Raw genomic sequence first — 20,505 nt, 5'->3', positions numbered from 1 at the left:
AGTACCCAAAACATAACACACAAGAATCCAGTTTTGCTGCCCTAGAGAGGTCCCATATATATATGATACATTGATACTTATCCATAGTACTTACATCATCATTTTATATTGATAGTTTCATAATTCTGTTCGAGTATTCAATTAGAAATGACCCTCTAACCTAATGACTCTCCTTCCCTCCCCTTTAACTTCTGAAAACATTAACTTCCGTAAATGTTATATATATCATAAATAAATTCATATACACTCACAAAAAAAAAATCAAATACTAAAAAAAAGTTAGGGTAATAGTAGTGTTTCTGGAAATTAAAATATAACTTACATTCAATAAAAAAAATTGCTACTATAGATATTATAAATTTATGTTACTGGTATGATGTATATTGATAGCACTTATATGTATATCAATTTTCTTTACCAGCAAAACTACTTTTTTTTTCAAAACAAAAGGAATTATTATTATATGCAGTTTGTAATTTGTCACAAGCTGTGAACAAATTAGCAAAGTAGACGATTAATTTACATCATAAACCCAACGTTAATTCCTTCACAAATACCAGCTGACTAAACATGAAAAGCACCCCAAGCTGCATACCTGCAAAACGAAGCAGGGATACATATATAAACACCACCAGAAAGCCACATACTACGGCGTCCCAGCAAGAACAAACAAAGTACCCCTCCCTGAATCCTAATTATATACATAAATTATCAATCCACAAACTTAATGTTTATATTGATATATAGTTTAACTTTTGTAAGTATAATACTATCTTACTGTTGGTATAAATTCAATGTTTATATTGATAGTTTAATTTTTATATATTAGACAAACTCTAAACCAATAGAGATAAACTCAATAACAAAAATGTTAGTACATAACCGATATTGGGAATGTGAACTTCGGGTGGGATAATTTGATGTTATAGTACTATGCTTTGGTAGATGAATGTTATGTACTAAACACTTGTAATACTCGTGTGGTGGCTGGCATTTCTTGTGGCATCATCGTGCTATCTATCTAATAAAATATTTTGTTGGCTGTTTCAAAAAAAAAAGTTAGTATATGTTTTGTTTATTTTATAATTAATAATTGAATTTCATTTGTTTAGAATATAGCTAGCTAGCATCATATATTAATCTAATTAAAAAAGAAGAAGAAATAGCTAGCTAGCATTTTAGAAGTAACCGTTTGAATTCAAAACCTAGCTGTTTGTGTCAAAAAATGATGCACCCTTATCACTATATATAGGTACTAAGATACATAATTAATTAATACACCAAAACAGTAAAGGAGAAAAATAATTTCAAATTAATTAAGACTTAAGAGTTGTTGAGGAATTTGACATGCAGATACATATCGTGGTAATTATGTAGTTGTTATGCGTGTGAATTACATAAGCATGCACCTAGGTCCATAGCGAGATATAAGCGAGATACCATGTTATTTTATCGCTTCGGAAAACAGAAAAAGGTTAACATAGTGCGTGTCAACCCTAGACGGGAACTGGGTTTTCTTCTTCTCATTTTATTTCCCACAATATTTATTTTATGTCCTAACTTTACTTGATTTTTCTCCTAGTTCACTTAGGTATTTAGGGTGCGCTTCATGGACTGAATAATAACAAGTATTAAATTCACCTAACACGTAGGAATTTATTAGAATAGATAGTATATTTAAGTCACTATGTACCATCCCATTTTTTCATAAATGTTGTGTTGACCATTTGGTAAGGGTACTAAGTGTCCAAGTAGTAAAAATTTGAAAGTTTGAGTGTCGATTTTTATAAGGACTTTATTCTGTACTTGTGTTGGATAAAATGTCTTTGTAAAGTTAAGAGAACTTTGTAAAGTATTGACCATTTTAATGCTTTTGTAAAGCGTTCTCATAGTGACAAGCTTATCTTACATATCTATCTCTTAAATGTCTTTGTAAAGACTCAATAGATAAAATGTATGAAGTTCTAATGCTAGATGTTTGCTTTGATGTATGGGCATAATGTAATCACTCTATGTCTAGCAATGATTTTATTAAGATACTCATTCCTTTTAATTCTATTAGAAATTATTCTTTACCGAGCGACTAATCCCTAAAACTGATGCATGTAAGACCTTCCTTATATTTCTATTAAGGATTATCCTCTGTCGAGTACCTAACCCCTAAAGATGATGCAATGATGAATAATATATGAAATTAAAATAAGAAAGGATAATAGGAAAAAAAACACCTTCTTGCATTAATAAATATGAAGCATACAATACATCTTTTGACTTTTTAAGTCTGCCAGGTCCTAATTAAGGGTTTAGCCTCTCATAGCTATAAGAGTTCTTACATTTGAAAAGGGGTATAAAAATTGATAGAGGAGAAGGGATGGAAAACATGAATAGAAAATAATGGAAGAGAAGAAAGAATTCCTTAAGGGAAAGTTCTCAGGCTTTAGGTGTGTATGAGAGTGCTCTCAGACTCGGTGTGTTTTTTTTTTCTTGACTTGACTCCCTTTTATAGTTGCTAGAGTGGACTTGGGTCTGCGTACTCGAGCTAAGTTTGTGTTGCTCGCTTAGCACGGGTGTCTGTTTTCACGCTTAGCGCGACCCTTCTCGCTTAGCGCCAATGCGTGTTTTTGCGGTTAGCGTGTCTCTTCTCGCTTAATGAGGGTGCTTGTATTTGCCCCTGAGTATGTGTTGTGCGCTGAGCGCGTCTTGGGCTGAGCCTTTTTCATATTTTTGTTATTTTCTGTATCTTTTTGGCTTTTAATTTCTCATTTCAATATCTGCAAGCCATAAATGAGAAAAATAACATTTCTTAACAATTAAACATAAATGATTGCTAAATAAACATTTTTAAAGATATTTTTATTATATTTTTATTATAAAAAATAACTCATATTTAGTTGTTATCATGTTGCATTAACATGATTAAATATTGGACTAAAGTATAATTTTGGTCTTTTTAATTTTTTAAATTTATGGTTTTGTTTTTCTTAGATTTTAATTATAACATTTAATTATTTTAGTTTTATAAATTGATGATTTTGATCCTTCTGATAGATTATTAACAAATAATTTCAATTAATTAAGTTATTATGTTAATTATAAATTAATTATTAAAAAATTATTAATAATCTTAATTCTTCACAAACATTGTGTTTCTCTTCTTCTCCGTAAACATCTCTTCCATTTTCGTTGTCGCATGGAATTTCACCAACAACAACACCACATTAGGGTTAATAGTTTTTTATTAAATTTTTTAATAATTAATAACTTTTATTTAATTTATAATTAATTTAATATCTCTAATAATCATAATTTTAATTAATAATCTATCAGGGGCCTAAAATCATCAATTAAAAAAATCAAATATTATAATTAAAAATTAAAAGAATCAAAAACATAAATTTAAAAATTAAAAAGTTCAAAATTACAATTTAACCTAAATTAAGAGATAACACATGGAAGTTTTCAATCATGTAGGGAGGAGCTAGGTAGTGCAGAAATTGTTGGGCAAATGCAACAACATGCATTAACAGGAAAAAAAAATAAAGTACAAAATAAAAATGTAATATTTAATTAGTAAATATAATTAAAAGGTGGGGTTGCCAATTTACATGTGGGAATGGAGGAGTTAATAGGACTTGCACAACCTTCTTGCGTTTTTTTCATGACCTTTTCCTCTCTTGCACAGAAAAATCTTAATAAGGTCACCCCTTAATTGCGAGGTACCTTCAGCACGTTACTTTACTATTTCTAATGACTTATTTACTGACTTTCGCTTACAAGACCTTTTTCTTTACGCCTTCTGTTTCCCCTTTTATCCGTGGACTGTTTTTTTTGTGTCAATAAGGAGTATAAGACGAGCCTCCTTGGAGAATGCCACCAAATAATGCCTAATTCCCTCCTTCGTTGTAACCGATTTCAAGAGAACCTCTATTGCATGACCCTTTCACACGTGATTGGGACCTTTTCATTCTGTTGGCTTGCGGTACTATCCATCCTTCTTAGGTAACCAATAAGTTTGGCATCTTACACATGATTCTATGGCATGCCTAAGTCCTTTCACAAACCCTCTATTTTCTTATAAAAAATTTACCTTTAACAAAAGGGAAATTAATGAAAAGATCTCTTAATTTATCAAATCCTATTTTATTTCGTAAACATAGTTACTTACTTTCACATAATAAGTTTTTTAGATTTGAGGTTACTTACTTAGAATAAGAGTATGTAATCTCTCTGTTTTCTAGTTTTGTCTAGTATAATTTATATAATAATATTATATTTGGGTCGGATCGTTCAACATTTGAGTCAAAAAAATTTAGGTAAGTCAATCCAATAGAATCGATGTTATTCTATTCTAACTTTGAGTAATGTGTCACGAAGAAATTAAATATGTACATATCTTAGCTTAAAGACTACCAAAGCATGTTGAAAGGTATCGTTATCAAGATGAATAAAATAATGATGAAATTTTACTGATTTTACATTTTGCTAGAGTAAAAATATTTAAAAACTAATAAATATAAATCACTATAATATTTTGTTCACCTAGGTTCCTATATACATATCTCAATCATATTCCAATGGCCTAAAACATGAGACTTGTGATGTTAATTCTAATAACCTAAATGACTTGATTGTTTTCATTTTTACCATGCAACTATTAGTTACATGTCCATTCGTGATGTGACCCATAATTATTAGAAATATGGTGTGTAAATGTATCATTCGTCTTTTTTTTTTATCATTATTAGAGAAGTGATATTAACATTCTTTCTAACATTCTCTTTTTTATACTCTTAAAATATTTTTACATAAGGAAAATATTAAAGTTTTTACAAAATACAAAGTGCATGACAAAAAAAAATCTAAAATACCTAAATATTTACAAATTACAATTATCTTTTATGGATTTTCATTCTTTGAAAATGTTGTTTGATTTTTTCATTGTTAGTACTAAAAAAAATATCTCTATTTATGTGACCAAAAAATCATTCAACATTCATTCAATACTGTGGTGCATTCCATTTTTTGAGATTTTGAGGAGTGAGAATGGTAAAAATTAAATAGAAGAATGAAGTCACAAAAATTAGTACCAATTTATTATCTCTCATACATTTTTAGTACAAAAGATTACTTTGTGGGAGAAATTGTCCCCACACTTCTCTATATGCATGTGTCCCTTAATGCTTATGATTAAGTGTGTGTTTAGTTAAGTATTGATGTTCAACGGAAAAAACATGTTTTCAAGACATAAAAGCAAAAGCAATGCGAGGGATTTTTTTTTAATGCCAGTTGCGTTCAATCAACACTACTGATTCGCAAAAATACACCCTAATTTATATTTAAAAGTATTCAATGACAAAAAACATAATGCTCTGATTTGCTTAAAAAAATAATAGTGAATGAAGAAATAAGAAAGAAAAGTAAGATCGAGCGAAATAAAGAAAAAATATATATTATTTTTGGATAACTATATTATTAGTGTGAAATATTCATTGATTTATTATGACTAATCTTTATTGGAGAAATTTTACTTAAAAAATATGAGTCTAATTTTACTCAAATTAATAATTTATTGGTAAAAGATAAATTATTTGAATATATATAATAAGATAATAAGTGAAAAATTAATTCTCACTACTTCTTTAGTTTGATAAAAAAAAAGTAGAAAAAAAATACGTATATAAGTACAAAGATCCTACATGCTTTATGAGAAATTTGTTGAAGAGGTATACAATAATTTATATTCACAATATTTTGTTTCTTTTATATTCATTATATATTTGATGCAGAGAAAAATCATATTATTAAATGAAAATTATCATTAATTTTTTTTATTTTAATGTCTTAAGAAATTACCTAAGAATATCTTTTTAACAATTTTTTAAAATTATAATAAATTCTTGTGCGTGTCACACGACATATTGTGAATTTATACTGAACTCTTGGTTGCCAAATAAAATAAGAGCATATAATTTCCAGTCCTTAGGCATGGTATATCTTTCTGCCAAATTGATCCCGTTTTGACTAAAAAAAAGAGGAACGAGAAAAGAAAAAAAAAAAAAAAGATAAATTGTACAAAAAGTCTCTAGTTAGGTGAAAGAAGAAATATTCTTTGTTTTTATGGATCTTTTCACTCCTTTTCTTTACTTTAATTTACTAAACAAATTTTTTTTCTATGAAATCAAACGTAGTAGTAGTGTCTGGACAAACAAAAAAACATCAAATCAAAGGCAATTCATCTTAAATATCAGATTTATCTCTAATAAAAAGTTGAGTTGAGTTTTCTTCTGCACGTGGATTTTAAGATAAAAAGGGCGCAAAGTGATGCTTAAGAGGGTAAAAGGATGTCCAAATATAAAATTTATAGAATGTAATCTAATTCCAAAATACGCTTACGAACAAAAACGCATGCTTATCCTCAGTGATATTTCCACATTTTCCTATTAGCTTTGTCAACTTTACCATCTCTCTACTAGTTCCACATATTTTTCTTTTCGTAATAAATGCGCTCGTGTACACTCTCCTTTCATGCATTATAGATTACCACTTCAAAAAGAGATCAAATTAGGAATTTACAAGCATCGCCTCACTTTTTTTTCTTTTCTTTTCTTGTGTATGATGATCAGTTCCTGATTTGGCCTAGTAGTAGTGATCGAGCTTGTATTGGTGACCAAGTAAAAGCCACACGTGGCCAAACCAAGTACCATGAAATAATTACCATACAATATTAGAAGGAATCTAATTTAAATACATTCTTTATTCATCTATCATATCTTTAATTTTTTGCTAATCCTTTTGACTCCACTTTAGTACGGTGTGATTTAGATAATTACATTTTTTCCTCTAGAAATTAAATATGGAATTACACTATTATTAATTTGCTACCGCATAATTAAATCCTTCTGGATCAAATTCCATCGAATTAATGTAATTTGTAAATTGCATTTCGCTTTCATATCCGAAACATACACTTGAACAGAACAAAGGGGTGATTTGGTGACTCATCAAGTAGAGCTTATGAAAGGCAATCTAGGTTGAATTAGAGCATGGTTCTGCCTAGCCTTATATGGAACGTGAGAGAAAATGCAAGTTTAAGGGTTGCTTTCACTAATAGCTGTTTTTAATTCAAATTTTGCTGACATTGTTTGCAAATGCCGATCAAATTTCCATTTGTTGGAACAAGACAAATTTATAAACAGGACACAAAAGCAAACACCACCGCAATTTAAGCCACCGTGTCTTAGACTCTTAGCCGTGAAAAAGATCCTATGAACTGCGGACAATGTCATCTTTTGTATATTCAAAGTTTTCCTTTTCTTCATCTATGTTTAGCATGATTAGGGTTTGTAGCTCCTTAAATATATTTAATATTATAATAATAATACGCCCTGGCTGGTTTTAAATCACCATGCACCATTATTGGGATATAGCTAGCCCTAGCTAGTGATTAGTCACACACTAGGTTAAGTTCCAGGTCATGCTTGCATCCATTTTTTTTGCTAAGTAAAGTCGTCATTTCTTCATGTATATGGCTATATATTTGGTGCTTTTTGACCAAATAATGTTCTGCGATATCTAATAATATATATGGCATGACGTAAGTTGCACTAACACATGCGTGCATGCTTTTACACATACTTTAGTACTAGGTTTTACAAAAGCTTTGTTTTACTAATTAATTAATATTATATTGTTAAATATTCGTCTGATCAGATCGATATTATTGGGAGTACATATTTTTCTTTTATAAATCTATCACCAAATAATAGAGATGTACATTTACCATGCTATTACACGAAGACCAAATTGGTGACCAATTCAAGATACGTATCACCAAATTAATAAGCAAATCTGCTATATATCACCAAAAACTAATAATTAAAAACAACATTTATTATTTTTTTAAGCAAATTTTATTCAAAAAGTGTATGTATTCAAATTAATTAACTCTTATATATATACAATATGGCATAAGGTCTTCGAGTGGAAAAACAACTTTTACAAGTGTTTAATTAAATACACTCCAAAGGACACCCAGTTTGCAAGGTAATTTTAGTAGTGTTTGCAATTAATGAACTATACATTCAACTTGAAGTTCTCATCTTAAATGCATCAAGTACACCTAAGAAATCTCTATCTCATTCAAAATCTGCCTCCTTCATGTAAGAGTCCATTATATACCCCACCAGCCTATATATATTAGACACGTTACTCCTAACTTTTCTCTACTGCTATCTGATGTAAAGGTTCTTTAATTTAACCTCAACCACAGAATCGACATTGAAGATCCTTTGCTGTGCGTGGATTCTTTAATTTTGCACCCGAATTTGAAGATCCTTAATTGGCTCTACATTGATGATGCCTCCTTCTAGAATTCTATCGTTGTTGTCTCAACGTACAAGAAATTAAAGAAAGAAGGCATTATTCTAATAATAATTTTAAAAAATATATCACTAAGTTCTTAGAAAGTAGTGCAGTGGATTTTAGAAATTCACTCTAAGGAGTTAGGAGGAGGAGTTTCAAATTACGTTTATAGTTAAAATATATATGCTTTGATGCCATACATTCAAAGATCAGATCAGTGCAGAGGTAGTTACTTTGTCTTGTGCATTTTATGATGGACTTCTTTTATCTATCTTGATGGCCTTGGATAAAGTAAACTTTTGGTTTGTACACATGCAGTAGATTTTTGTGTAGTGATTGTTTCTTTTTAAAAAATAGATTGGGATACTGTTTGATTTGTATTGACTGGGATACGTTTTGGTTACTTAATTTAGTGACGAGCATTCTCATGCGAGGATACATTTGGAGTCACAAGTATAAATATAAAGTGAATTGAATGCATGGTTAAAATAAATTATAGATTTAATTTTTTTATTAATAAAAATTATTGTTCTAATAAATTAATATTTATCAATAAAAAATAGGATATATTACATACCTCTAGTGTAGACATTTTGATTGCTTTTTATTTATTATTTTATATGTGATAAATATTGGGTAATTTTTTTTGAAAAAAAAGTTAAGCACTTTTGTAGGCAGGCTTAAGCTTCGATAAAAATAGTATAGATATTTTTCTATATGAGATTATATATTTAATGTAAAATTGTGTAAGTTGACCGTGGAGGCTTGATAAATAAATAAATAAATATATATATATATATATATATATATATATAGAAAATTTGTGGAAAATGTGTAGGAGGATAAAATTGCGAGGAATTGTTGATAAATTTTCTCTTGAATAAATTTAATTTCAAACGTGTTACAGTAAAAATCTCAAGAGTTGTAGTAACTTTTTGGAGGCTACTTTAAGAAGCAAATATACTATGTGTGACTCAGGCCATTTTTTTTAGATCTAAAATTACAGGTGTTTGGTGTATTTCAAACCATTGAATCAAAAATTAATTTCGCTCAAAATGTGTTGGTGTTGTTGGTTTAAAAAAGATTTATACGTAAATAAAATTAAATACAGATTCTCACATCAAATAAATCATCTTCATCATCCTCATAAGTGAAGATAATAATACCTTACACCACTACTCAATAGGTTTTAGGTCACTTCCTTTGTTATGCTTTTCAAGCTGTATTGCATATTTATTTTAATTTTATAAAATAAAAGCAATAACATTATAATAATTTTATTTTTGCTGTCTATATCAGATCCCTGCTATTTCAAAAGATCGGCCCATCTAATCAAAGTTTTGGAGCAGGACTGGGAAGCTATATAATGGGCTTTATAAGGGCCGAAATTCAAACTGTTGTGGGCTATCTCTAAGAATTGGATTTAACAGTGTTGGATTATTTTGAGGCTGAGATAATTAGTTCTATAGTAAAACTAAGGGGATTTCATTCGTATAGTTATTTTCTCTTCGCAACTCTATTTCATTTTCTTTTATTCTTCTTACAAAAATATCCTCCACAAAAGTTATTTTCGGAACGTATATTTTATTATATTTTAGAAATTAAATTCAGGAAGTTTTAATTTTAACTCTTAGAAATTAATGTTTGAAATTATTAAGATTTTAATATTTGTAAAGAGGAATGATAAACATCATATTTATAACTCATCCCTAAAAAACTTACAATAGTTACGGGATCTGAATAAATTTAACTAAAATGTTCACACATAATTAAACGCAAGAAAGGTTCAAATTTAATTAATTCATTTTAAATAGGATTGCTCAAAGGTGAATATGCCTTTTGAGCAACCAATGACCACAATATAAATTCTGTGAGTTGTGTGCCAATTGGAGAGAGTGGGGGATGACAGTGGAGGCAATTCTGACTCGTCTCATGCGTGAGAATCAAAAGCAAACTCTTTATTTTGGCACTCTGATTCAAAGATAAGTTCTGCCCGATCATGCTACTACGCTGTTTTCACAATTAGGTACACAAGAAATGCAACAAACACACAAGCAAATGATGCCAAAAGCTTAGTAACTCATTAAATATTGCCATCAGAATATGTTATTCTCCCAATCCAAAACACACGACACACGTTTTCTTTGTCACATACATATTGATACAAAGCATTCATTAGTTTTGTTAATAAATCATTTTTATCAAAAAATTTCATCAATAAACTTTTTTTAGTAGTCTTATTTTTTAATCATATTTTTTATGACATAACTCAAATATAATCAAAGTCAAAATTATTCAACTGACTTCTTGGTACACATTTAAAAGAATTACATATTTTATAGCTATTTGAATGATTTGCTTGTTTTCATCATTTACCATACCATTAAGCATTCAATAATTTGCATAATCAATCAACGGCAAACTGGGAAAGAAAAGTAAGTAAAGTCTCTCTTTATCTTCCTTTAATCCAAGATACAAGTAGAAGAATATAAAGAATATGAACGGCAATGAATATCATTTGCATGCTTCCTCTTGTCCGTCTTTGTTACACTTAATTAAAGATTATAAAAAATGCATGTCTTCTTTATTTTGCTAGTGATTAAAAAACAGAATGGAGGTTCTTTTAAGCTTTATCATGTACTTGCTACCTTCTAGAATGTCTTCCAGTGAGTATTTGAATAAAGCTTTTGCTAACCATCATAATATTTAATTACTTGTGAGTATCTAACAATACAATATTTAAATGACTTAGAGGATTACGTAGATTTCAGAAAATTATCATAGATAACTGCAGACATATTAAATACACGCATATAAAAAGAAGAGGGGGGCGAGGGGATCGGATTAATTATACACAAAAAAGTATATATGTACAAATACTGAACACATCTTAAATTCTTCCATTTTCCGATCCTTAGTAGAGAGAGAAGAAAATAACTTACACAGTAGCATTTATTATTTATAAATTAAATTAATTAAATATATTTTGGTAAAAAAATTAATGTAATGTACAAGTTGAAAAGAATCTTATAGAAAATGACAAAAATTTAAATTCATCTTATAAAAATAAACGGAATGAGTATTCTTTTATTAATTAATAACATTTTTTTAATGATAAATATAAATTGAGAAGTGTAAACAATACATTCTCAAAAACACTTTTAACACATTTTATTTTCTTGTTAAATTTTTTTGAAAACTAAAAAATTATGAACGGAGCTTATTAAATATATGAAGCTAGGCCGCCAAAAGAATGTACTTAAACCATGAGTTTGTCTCATTTAATAGACTAATCTTTTGGGTTAATTAATCTAATATCTGTTACGCTTAAGTCGCAACAATTTGTATTTTCTGAGAATTTAGTTAAGATATATATGTGAATATTCATAGGTAAGTGAAGTTGTCGATCAATATAAGAAAAAGGATTATCATCGGGTTAGTATTAATTGATGGACGTTAACTTTACAATAATGAATAGTAAGAAACTTAACCTGGTATTGAAGTTATAAGTCTCTCTTACCTAATTATAGTCTTTATATTTGACTTTCCTTTTGTACTTAAATTATAACTATAAATCATTCAGAAAAAAAATTACAACTCTAAATCTCAAAGAATACTGATTTACAAATCAACAAACATAATTGTTTTTTTTATAATTAAAAATCACATCGGTTCTTTGAAAATTATAACAAAAATATATTAATATGAATTTTTTAATAAAACTTTACACTTTTTTAATTTCTTAATTAACGCTTTTTTTAAAGCTAATTTATGCTTTATAAATTATTCGTTCGACGAATTCTCTTCAAATTTATATGACGACTCGTGGCTGGTTTCTTAACATGGAATTAAAATATGCTTAAAACGTGAACATTATTACAAATTAAAGCAATACAATTAAATAAAAAGATAAATTTGAGTTTTTCAGCATGAGACTGCATGACAGCATTCATGAACCAATATCAAATTGATGATTTTATTTTAATAATAGCTGAAAAGGATGCAAACTCACATATACGTGGTGCATGTTTCCACGAATTCAATGCTTCTAACGCATATAACTTGCACGTTTCAAATTTGTTTAGAATGGGCGGAAGCAAAAAGCAACCTCGAATGGGCATAGAAAAGTGAGAATAAAAGCAAGCTTTTGAGGACCGAGGAGGTTCTTAATTTTTAGTTTTTAAATATAATTTTTAATCAAAATGTGTTTAGCAAAACTAAAAGTGAAATAATTTTTAAACCAATTCCAAAAAGTAAATTACATTCATAAAAAAAAATCAATAAAAAATTGTAAATTCATTTTTTGTTTTTAAAAAAACACATTCTCCGTTACTTTAATGATAATTGTTGACATTATAATCTCCCACCCCAAAAACCACAACCAGCATTACTAATGTCTCCACCATAGTCACTCAGACAATCTATCAAAAAAAAAAATTAAAACTAAAATTAAGATAATAGGTTCAAATACGTAAAATTAGAAGTACAAAACATAAAATTTCAAAATAAATACATGTGATCACCTTATTAAAATGAAAGAATACATTTGTTCACCTTTGTATAAAAATGAGTCCAAAATTATCTCTACCCGATAGCTTTATTGTGGCAATCACCACTAATCATGGTTATTGTTATCATGTTGCCAGTTATTGTCACCACTAATATTGTTATTATCTTAATTAATACTAATATTGTGAGTATCTCACCTTCCACATCACTAGTATGGACGTTATCACTGCATTTATCGTTATCATCACTATTGTTGTTACTTTCAATGTCGTTACTACCAATATTATTATTATCTTCACTTACATTATTATCACCAAATAAATACCTTTAAATTGATTTTATTAGGATATAAAAATTTTAAATTAATTTATTTTGAAACTATAAATCACCCGAAACTAAAAACTAAAAACTAAATTTAAAAAATTAAAAACTAACAGTAATTTTTAAAATTTTAAACTGACAATTAATAATCACCCCAAACAATTCATCTTATCCTTAGAGCTACAAAATTTTATTTTAGTATCTATATTTTAAAATATATCATTTTAATCTTATACATTCGTGTTATTTTTAATCTTTTTTAGTCAATATTATACAAACTAAAAAGATTAAAACAATATATATATATATATATATATATATATAATGGTTAAAAAGGATTAAAATAGTATGCCTAAGAATTAAAAAGTGATGTTTTTAAATACAAAAAGTAAAAGAAAAGTTTGCGTAGATATAAAAATCATATAAATTGTTAAATCTTAAATCTAAAAGGAATAACAGGAAAAAACAAAATAACTTTTGGTAAAAGAAAAAAAACTATCACGCTTAAATCACGTGAAAGAAACGAGGGGAAGAATCAGAATTACCACCTAATTTCCCTCGGAAGTGATTGACAGCTTCACAGAAAGAAAAAGCAATTTCCAGTTCCACCAGCTTCTAAGATCCTATCATAGCTCTGTTAACTTTCGAAATAATAATTTTATAAATTATATAAAAAAATTCAATGACATCAACAACAAAAAAAACCACGATTCAAAATTTATGGAGAAACCTTCTTTAACGTCAAACTATTCTTCAAACAGAATTATCTTTCTTTTTTTTTAGGAAAGAAACATATGAGAGCATTACAAGAAAGAAGATGCCCACAAAAAAAATACAAGAAAAAAGATAACTCTAAACTTTGACCAGAAAGTAATTCAAAAGTAAATTTTGATTTCAAATCATTTTTTTTAAATAAGACATTAATTTTTTAAAATTTTATAATTATCTCTTAATATCTTCACTGATAAAATAAGAAAATACAGTAAAGAAATTGAAAACTTTTATAAATATGTGAAATATTTAATAATATTTTAAATTTACATATATATATATATATATATATATCAGTAAATTGATAATAACTTTGTAAAAAAAATACTAACGATAATCCCTGACAAAATAAAAAGAAACCAAAGAATGATCCTGTCTAATTCTATAGATCTGACTAGCAATGATGATCATGATAAAATCCATCACCAATTTGAAAGATTGATTTGAAACGTAGTCAAATTTCAAACATGGGTTTACTCACTGCCTAGAAACCCGAAACCTGGTACAATAATAGCAACGTCATACTTATCTTGTGCTGTTGTGTTAGTGGTTCTACGTTTGGTCATGGTGCTGCTGGCTGCTGTCAGTGAGATTCTACCTTACTATGGTAAAAAAATTGCAGACAGAAATAATCTATGCATTTTTTATTACATTTTTTTTTCTCTTTCTTTATAGAGAAAGAAGGTGGATTTTATCTCTGTTTTCCCCCTTTTTCTTTATAAAATATTTCCAGAAGAAAAATAAACAAATTTAAGTGTGAAAATAATGTTATTAGTAAATTACATATAACTGTTGTATATATTTATGGTTAGAAGGATAAGATGCTTATCTGTCCTCTTTTGTCGTATATGACAGTTGCACTTGGTTTTATCCCTTTCTAACCCGTGGGATGGGAGAACACTTGTTAATCATTAATTTTTCTTTAGTTTCCTTTTTTAATATTCTAGATTCTAGTTCTAGATAAAGAGTCGACACATCTTATGCTGTGACGTCTAAAAATTAATGTTTTATCTAAAGTGTGTATTTCTTCTAACTTATTTTAAAAAAGAGTTATTTTTAATTATTTTAAAAATTAAACTAAAAAAAAAGATATTTGAGAGTATAAAAGTTAACAAATTAACATGTATTAAGAGTATATCCGAGTAAATAATTTTACGAATTTAATGATCAGCACTTAATTTTAATCGTGTAAAAAAAATTATATTATCACCTAACCATAAATTAATATTAAAAAATTTAAAATAATTATTATAAAAATCAATAATTTTATGATAAAATATGATTGGATAATGGTATATTTTTTTAATTTTTATTAAATACTCCTCTAACAAGTGTTTATTAAATAAAAAATTATTTATAATTTTTAATTAGATATAAAGTTCGTTAAATTAAATTTATAATATTTTCATAACATTCTCTATCAAAAATATTTTATAAAAAAAGTTTTATCCCACTTTTATTAGTCTAATTAAACTATTTAAACGCTACCTAGTACCTGTATATATCAATATGCAAGTAGTTTATTCCATTGTCATGCTCATTTAAAAATATTTTTTTTATTGTTTTTTCCAAAAAAAAATTAGTGTATCTTTAATTTAGCATACTTAATTTTATTTTTTTCTAGAGAAGCTTTGAAAATGTTATCATATATTTTCTGAAAATATTTTGATATTAAACAGAAACTTTCGCCTATTTTATAACATATAAATGTATTTCTACCTATGTTGTTAGTTATTTCAACTTTGGATTGATTTAATTTTTTAGAGATTGTAATTTTTTAGAGCATCTTTTATGAAAGGCTCCTCAAAATTGATAGGAATCCTACGAGCAATAAAACTCTTTATTCGAAGAAAACTCAGGTTGTTGGCTTGGAGCTATAATCTGATTGTTGTAATAATTATGGTCGAGTATCACTTGTACTCTTCTTTTTAATCAATATAATCTGATAAAAAAATCTCTATTTGATTATTTAATCTAACCAATAACTAAATATCTAGACAAACAGTTTCAATATTAGATTCCTTTCAAAATTTGCTCTTTTTTATGTCAATAGAGAGAAAGTGAACCTTTAAAATGCTATCCCATTTCACTGTTGCTCGCCATACTTCCAGGCTAATCTTTTTCACTTTTATGCGAATTGATATTTGAAGATAATGTGTTTGCTCTTCCAAGTCCATCCATGCACTTCTAAAATATGTATTTTTCCAAGGTGCACCTGTCATTCAATTTATCAATTTGTTGTTGGTCCATCTCATTGTTGCATAAGTGGAATAAAATAAGAAAAATATTTGATGATACTATCTTATACCTAGAGAAAAAATTATAAATATAATAAATTTTATAATGTGATTATAGGAGATATAAAAAAAAAACGTTGTTTAAAATAGATAGGTATATGTGTATCATTATTCATAAAATAATGAGATGGCGAGTTCTATGTTGTATAGTTAAAACAAAGACTTTCTTTTACCCTTTTTATTTGAAAAAAGAAAACACCAGAACGAAAATTAACGCTGTTTAATTTCCACCTGTGAAAAAAACCTCGATTACATAACATTTTTAACTTACTATTAGAACAATACAACAACGTTCAACAATTTGGCTGTCAAATGTTCTTTTTGTTTTTCTTTCCAAAACGTCAATCTCCTGGTCCATGAACTTTTCTACAGTTAGATTGGTCTCTATTTGTTTCGTGGAGTACTTTTCCCTCTCTAAAAACCATTTTCTCTATTCCTCTGCTTGAAATCGTCAAAATACCGATAAGAAAAAAGAAAACGGCCACTTGACTTTCGAATTTTATTTGCGCACACAAGTTTAATATACGATCCTTATCACTTTCTTTCTCATATTGGCAATGTGCCTACCTTCTCAAATTGTGATCACACTATCAACGGTGATTCATTTTTACACGTGCAAAAAACACGTAACATATTAATAAAAATACCCTGTAGGTTTTTTCATTATAGCCATACATACTAGTGTTAATTGATATTGTATTAATGGGGTTGTGGGCTTGTGAATGGTGTGGTACGTTAGTTAGTTATAACAACATAATAACAAGATTGGAATTAATTAATTAACGAAACCTAGCATATAGCAAACAATTTTCTAGTTCTTCATTTTAAGTACAAATGTGATTCATGTGGCTAAGTAAGGGCTTGTATGGCCGAAAACTACGTCCTAACAAATTAAATGGTTCCATCATTGCTTTATCTCGTGGATTGATTCATTGAACGTTTGTAGTATACCCTCCATCTTTAGCCGAAAATGAGGACCAAAATTTGCACCTTCTTCTTCCCTTTTCTAAAAAGGAATCTAAAACCCCCACGAGTTAAGCCCAAAGAATCCCCACCTATTTACACCAAATAAACCCGATTTAAACATTACTATTATTAATCCATCAACCGGTTCAATTTCTGAACCCGAACCCGACCGGCTGAACCGGGTATTTAAACCCACACGTGTCAACCGAATTCTGAAACCCCTGTGTGAAATCATTCTGAAGAAACCACGAATTATTATTCCCGACCCGTTGGTTTCTCACGCCGCTTTGCACCTCTTCCTCCATCTTTAACGGAACCGATGAGTCCAAGTGGCATAACGTAGGGACATAAAGGTCATTGCAGTTGTAGTTCACCATCCCCTGAGTCTGGTCCTGCACCACTTGATTATTCCCCGAGGCGAAATCGGCGACCGAATTCAGAACCGAAGGGTTGGTCCAATCCATTAAACCCCCTGCACCCAAGTTCTGAACATTGACCTTCTCCTCGTGGTGCTGTTGTTGTTGCAGCGTGTTGACGCGTGGCATCGCGAAACACCTTTCATCAATCGATGGCAGAGATTCCAGAACGTCCTCCAGCTGGGACGAAGAAGAAGAAGAGGAACCGTTGCTGTATTGAGTGTGCTCGTTGCTCGGAACGACGCCGTTTTGCGCCGTCTTCTGTGCACTCGAGTTCTTCTTGTATATACGACACAGAACCCAATCATCAAGCTGCAATTAGACATTCTAATTAATTGAAGGTGTAAAACAATTAAGAAACAGAGTATGTGGATGTGTGTATGTGTAGCTGTATACCTTGGTGCCAGTGTTCTTTCGGGAAGAGTCGAGGAGGCGATACTCGTGCATGATCCAATTGGTTTTGGTGCCTTTGGGGGCTTTGCCAACGTAGAAAACGAGGGCTTTTTTTATGCCAACTTTTCTACCTTCGGTGGTGATGATCTTGTCGGTTCCGGTGGCTTTCCAATAACCCGACCCAGCTACTCTGTTGGGTCGAGACCCGTTCGGGTATTTCCTGTCTCTGGGGCTGAAAAAGTACCACTCTTTTTCACCGAAAATCGCTTTACCTGCAAAATTAATCAATCAAATCTATTCAATTTAGAACAAAGTAATTAACTTAAAAAAAATGGAGATGGGTGAGCGATTTGATAATTACTTGGAAGAACCCATGGGTCGAACTTGTACAAGTCAATTTCGGCAATGATTGGAAGAGAGAAATGGTGGCCAGCGACCTTGCGGCACAGATACTGAACGAGAAGCTCCTCGTCGGTGGGGTAAAACCGAAAACCAGGAGGCAAACTCAATTGGGAAAGAGGGTCTTTCTCTGGAACTCCCATTTTTGCAAAACACAATTCGATCTTCTCAGAAGGAAAAGAACCACTGGTGATGATTGATGAAAAAGAAGAAGAAGATGATGAAAATGTTTTTTTTTTTCTTCAGAAAACGGTAGACATGGGTGGTTATTTATAGCAACACAAGGGGTGAGATAAGTACGGTTATCTTTGTCTTACTGTTGGAGGGCGGGTCCCACTTGAGTTACTCGCCTCTTGGACTTCACCACGTGTCCTCAACGAAAAAAGCATCCAGACACTCGACCTTATCTGGTTCCGATACGGTCGTCGCGTTCGGTAGGTGCATTGCACTTAGCCGTAAACATAAAAGTAAAAGTAAAATGTAAATAAAACCACTTCGTACATCAAGCGTTAAAAGAAAAAGACAAAAAAAAGTCCAACTGAGTTGAGTGAGTCAGACGCCTGAAAGTTAAAAACCCAAACTAATTTTATGCTATCAAAATATTGTTTTATTGCATGTGTTTAACCGTTGCTAGTATATTGCCAATATATTTTTTGAATTAAAAATATTTGATGCATATTGTTTTGGAAAATACTAGTAGTAAAAGTATGATTAGATAAGAAGAAGATGATGAATTTAATTCTATTGATTAGAATGGACAAATTGGGATCAGTGATCTCAACATAAAACATTACTACTATTTAGAGGTAATTGTTTCTTCAATGTCAGAAATTTACTTTTAAAAAAACTCACTAAGCAATACTTTTTAAAGTAATTCCTATCCGTACGCATGAAACACGTGTGCTTTGCCACAAATCGACATTGGATCATTTGTGCAACTCACTTCAGCTATAAAATATATTTAGAAATTGTTATGAACAATTAAAATATGTTAAATATATCATGATGAAATAATCTTTAAATTAATTTAATAATAAATTAATAATCTTCATTAATGTTTAAATTAATGAATAAAAATATAAATTATCAAAGACTGTTATTATTATTATTATTATGTTTATATTATGCTTCAATGCATCTATAATAATAATAGTAAAAAGTAATATTTACCGCAGTCTCAATTATTTCTTACTGTTTATTCTTTTTATTATTTAAAAATAAAAAAAGAGAAGCCATCGAGTCATTTTTGACATGTGTTAATCATCGTGCATGTTCATTGTTCTAGAAGCCGATTGCTATCCAGTATGGCAGTATCCACTGTTACCCAGTTTCTGTCACACACACTTGTGTTTTGTGGATCACTTTTTTTTAAAAAAGAAAAAGTGGTATGTTGGGGGCGAAATCATTTTTCACGCGCGAGTTTAAACCACGTCGGCACAAGGGCCAAGCAGAGGTTGCGGGAAGGGTGTACACGTGCGGGCACGTGTCCACGTGAGAGATTAAGAGTTAGGCTGGAATTTTATCACAACCGGTAACATCGAAAAGGAAAGAAGCATAAAGAAAAGCTCGTGCGCTGGTTGCTTCCACCGTTCGACACGTGCCCCACCTTTCTATTTTCGTGCCTTCCTTTTTTCTCTTTTTAATCTGCTTATTATTTAGGTGTTTCTTTCACTCATCAACCTCCATCGTCACGCTTACAAGTATGAAATGTAATGTAATATGGGTATCTATAGGTGTGGCTTTCGAGGTTTTTGGTCGTTTTCCTAGAAAAGATAGGATGGTGACGTGGCTGGTCAAGGTCAAAATATTATCATGGAGTGGTGTGGATTATACCAACGAAATTAGATCTATCAGAAGCATCAGACTAGCCTTGTATAAGGTGATGAATGAATATTTAAATTTTTGAAGAGAAAGCTGTTGATATTTAATATTTAAATGTATCTCAAACATGATTGATTTCGAACAAGACATGAGAAAGAAAAAAAGTGGTGTGAATTGTAGATTTGTAATGCACTTGTGATTCTAGCTTCTTCCTTGATTGGTGACGTATTAGTGTTTTATGAACGTGGATT

General features: G+C 29.6%; 1 protein-coding gene across 1 annotated transcript; it reads right to left on the bottom strand.

Annotated features, from left to right (window-relative positions):
• Positions 1–17,013: 17,013 nt before the first annotated feature.
• Positions 17,014–18,683, bottom strand: LOC114377068 (NAC domain-containing protein 72-like). Its single transcript, XM_028335453.1, has 3 exons — positions 18,396–18,683; positions 18,038–18,306; positions 17,014–17,953 (listed from the first exon to the last, which is right to left on the bottom strand). The coding sequence occupies exons 1-3, from the start codon at positions 18,574–18,576 to the stop codon at positions 17,372–17,374; spliced, it is 1,032 nt and encodes a 343-aa protein (XP_028191254.1). The 5' UTR covers positions 18,577–18,683; the 3' UTR covers positions 17,014–17,371.
• Positions 18,684–20,505: the final 1,822 nt, after the last annotated feature.

This window comes from Glycine soja, chromosome 11, assembly GCF_004193775.1.
Source record: "Glycine soja cultivar W05 chromosome 11, ASM419377v2, whole genome shotgun sequence".
Taxonomy (NCBI): Eukaryota; Viridiplantae; Streptophyta; class Magnoliopsida; order Fabales; family Fabaceae; genus Glycine; species Glycine soja.
The sequence above is the reverse complement of the archived record's forward strand: the minus strand, read 5'-3'. Positions and strand labels throughout refer to the sequence as shown.

What these genes read in the sequence shown, in the direction of transcription:
- LOC114377068 (XM_028335453.1), bottom strand. Translation starts at nt 18,576, where the DNA reads ATGGGAGTTCCAGAGAAAGACCCTCTTTCCCAATTGAGTTTGCCTCCT. An exon ending in CGACCCATGGGTTCTTCCAA is followed by an intron (nt 18,307 to 18,395) that starts GTAATTATCAAA and finishes TTAATTTTGCAG; the next exon opens with GTAAAGCGATTTTCGGTGAA. An exon ending in GAAAGAACACTGGCACCAAG is followed by an intron (nt 17,954 to 18,037) that starts GTATACAGCTAC and finishes GTCTAATTGCAG; the next exon opens with CTTGATGATTGGGTTCTGTG.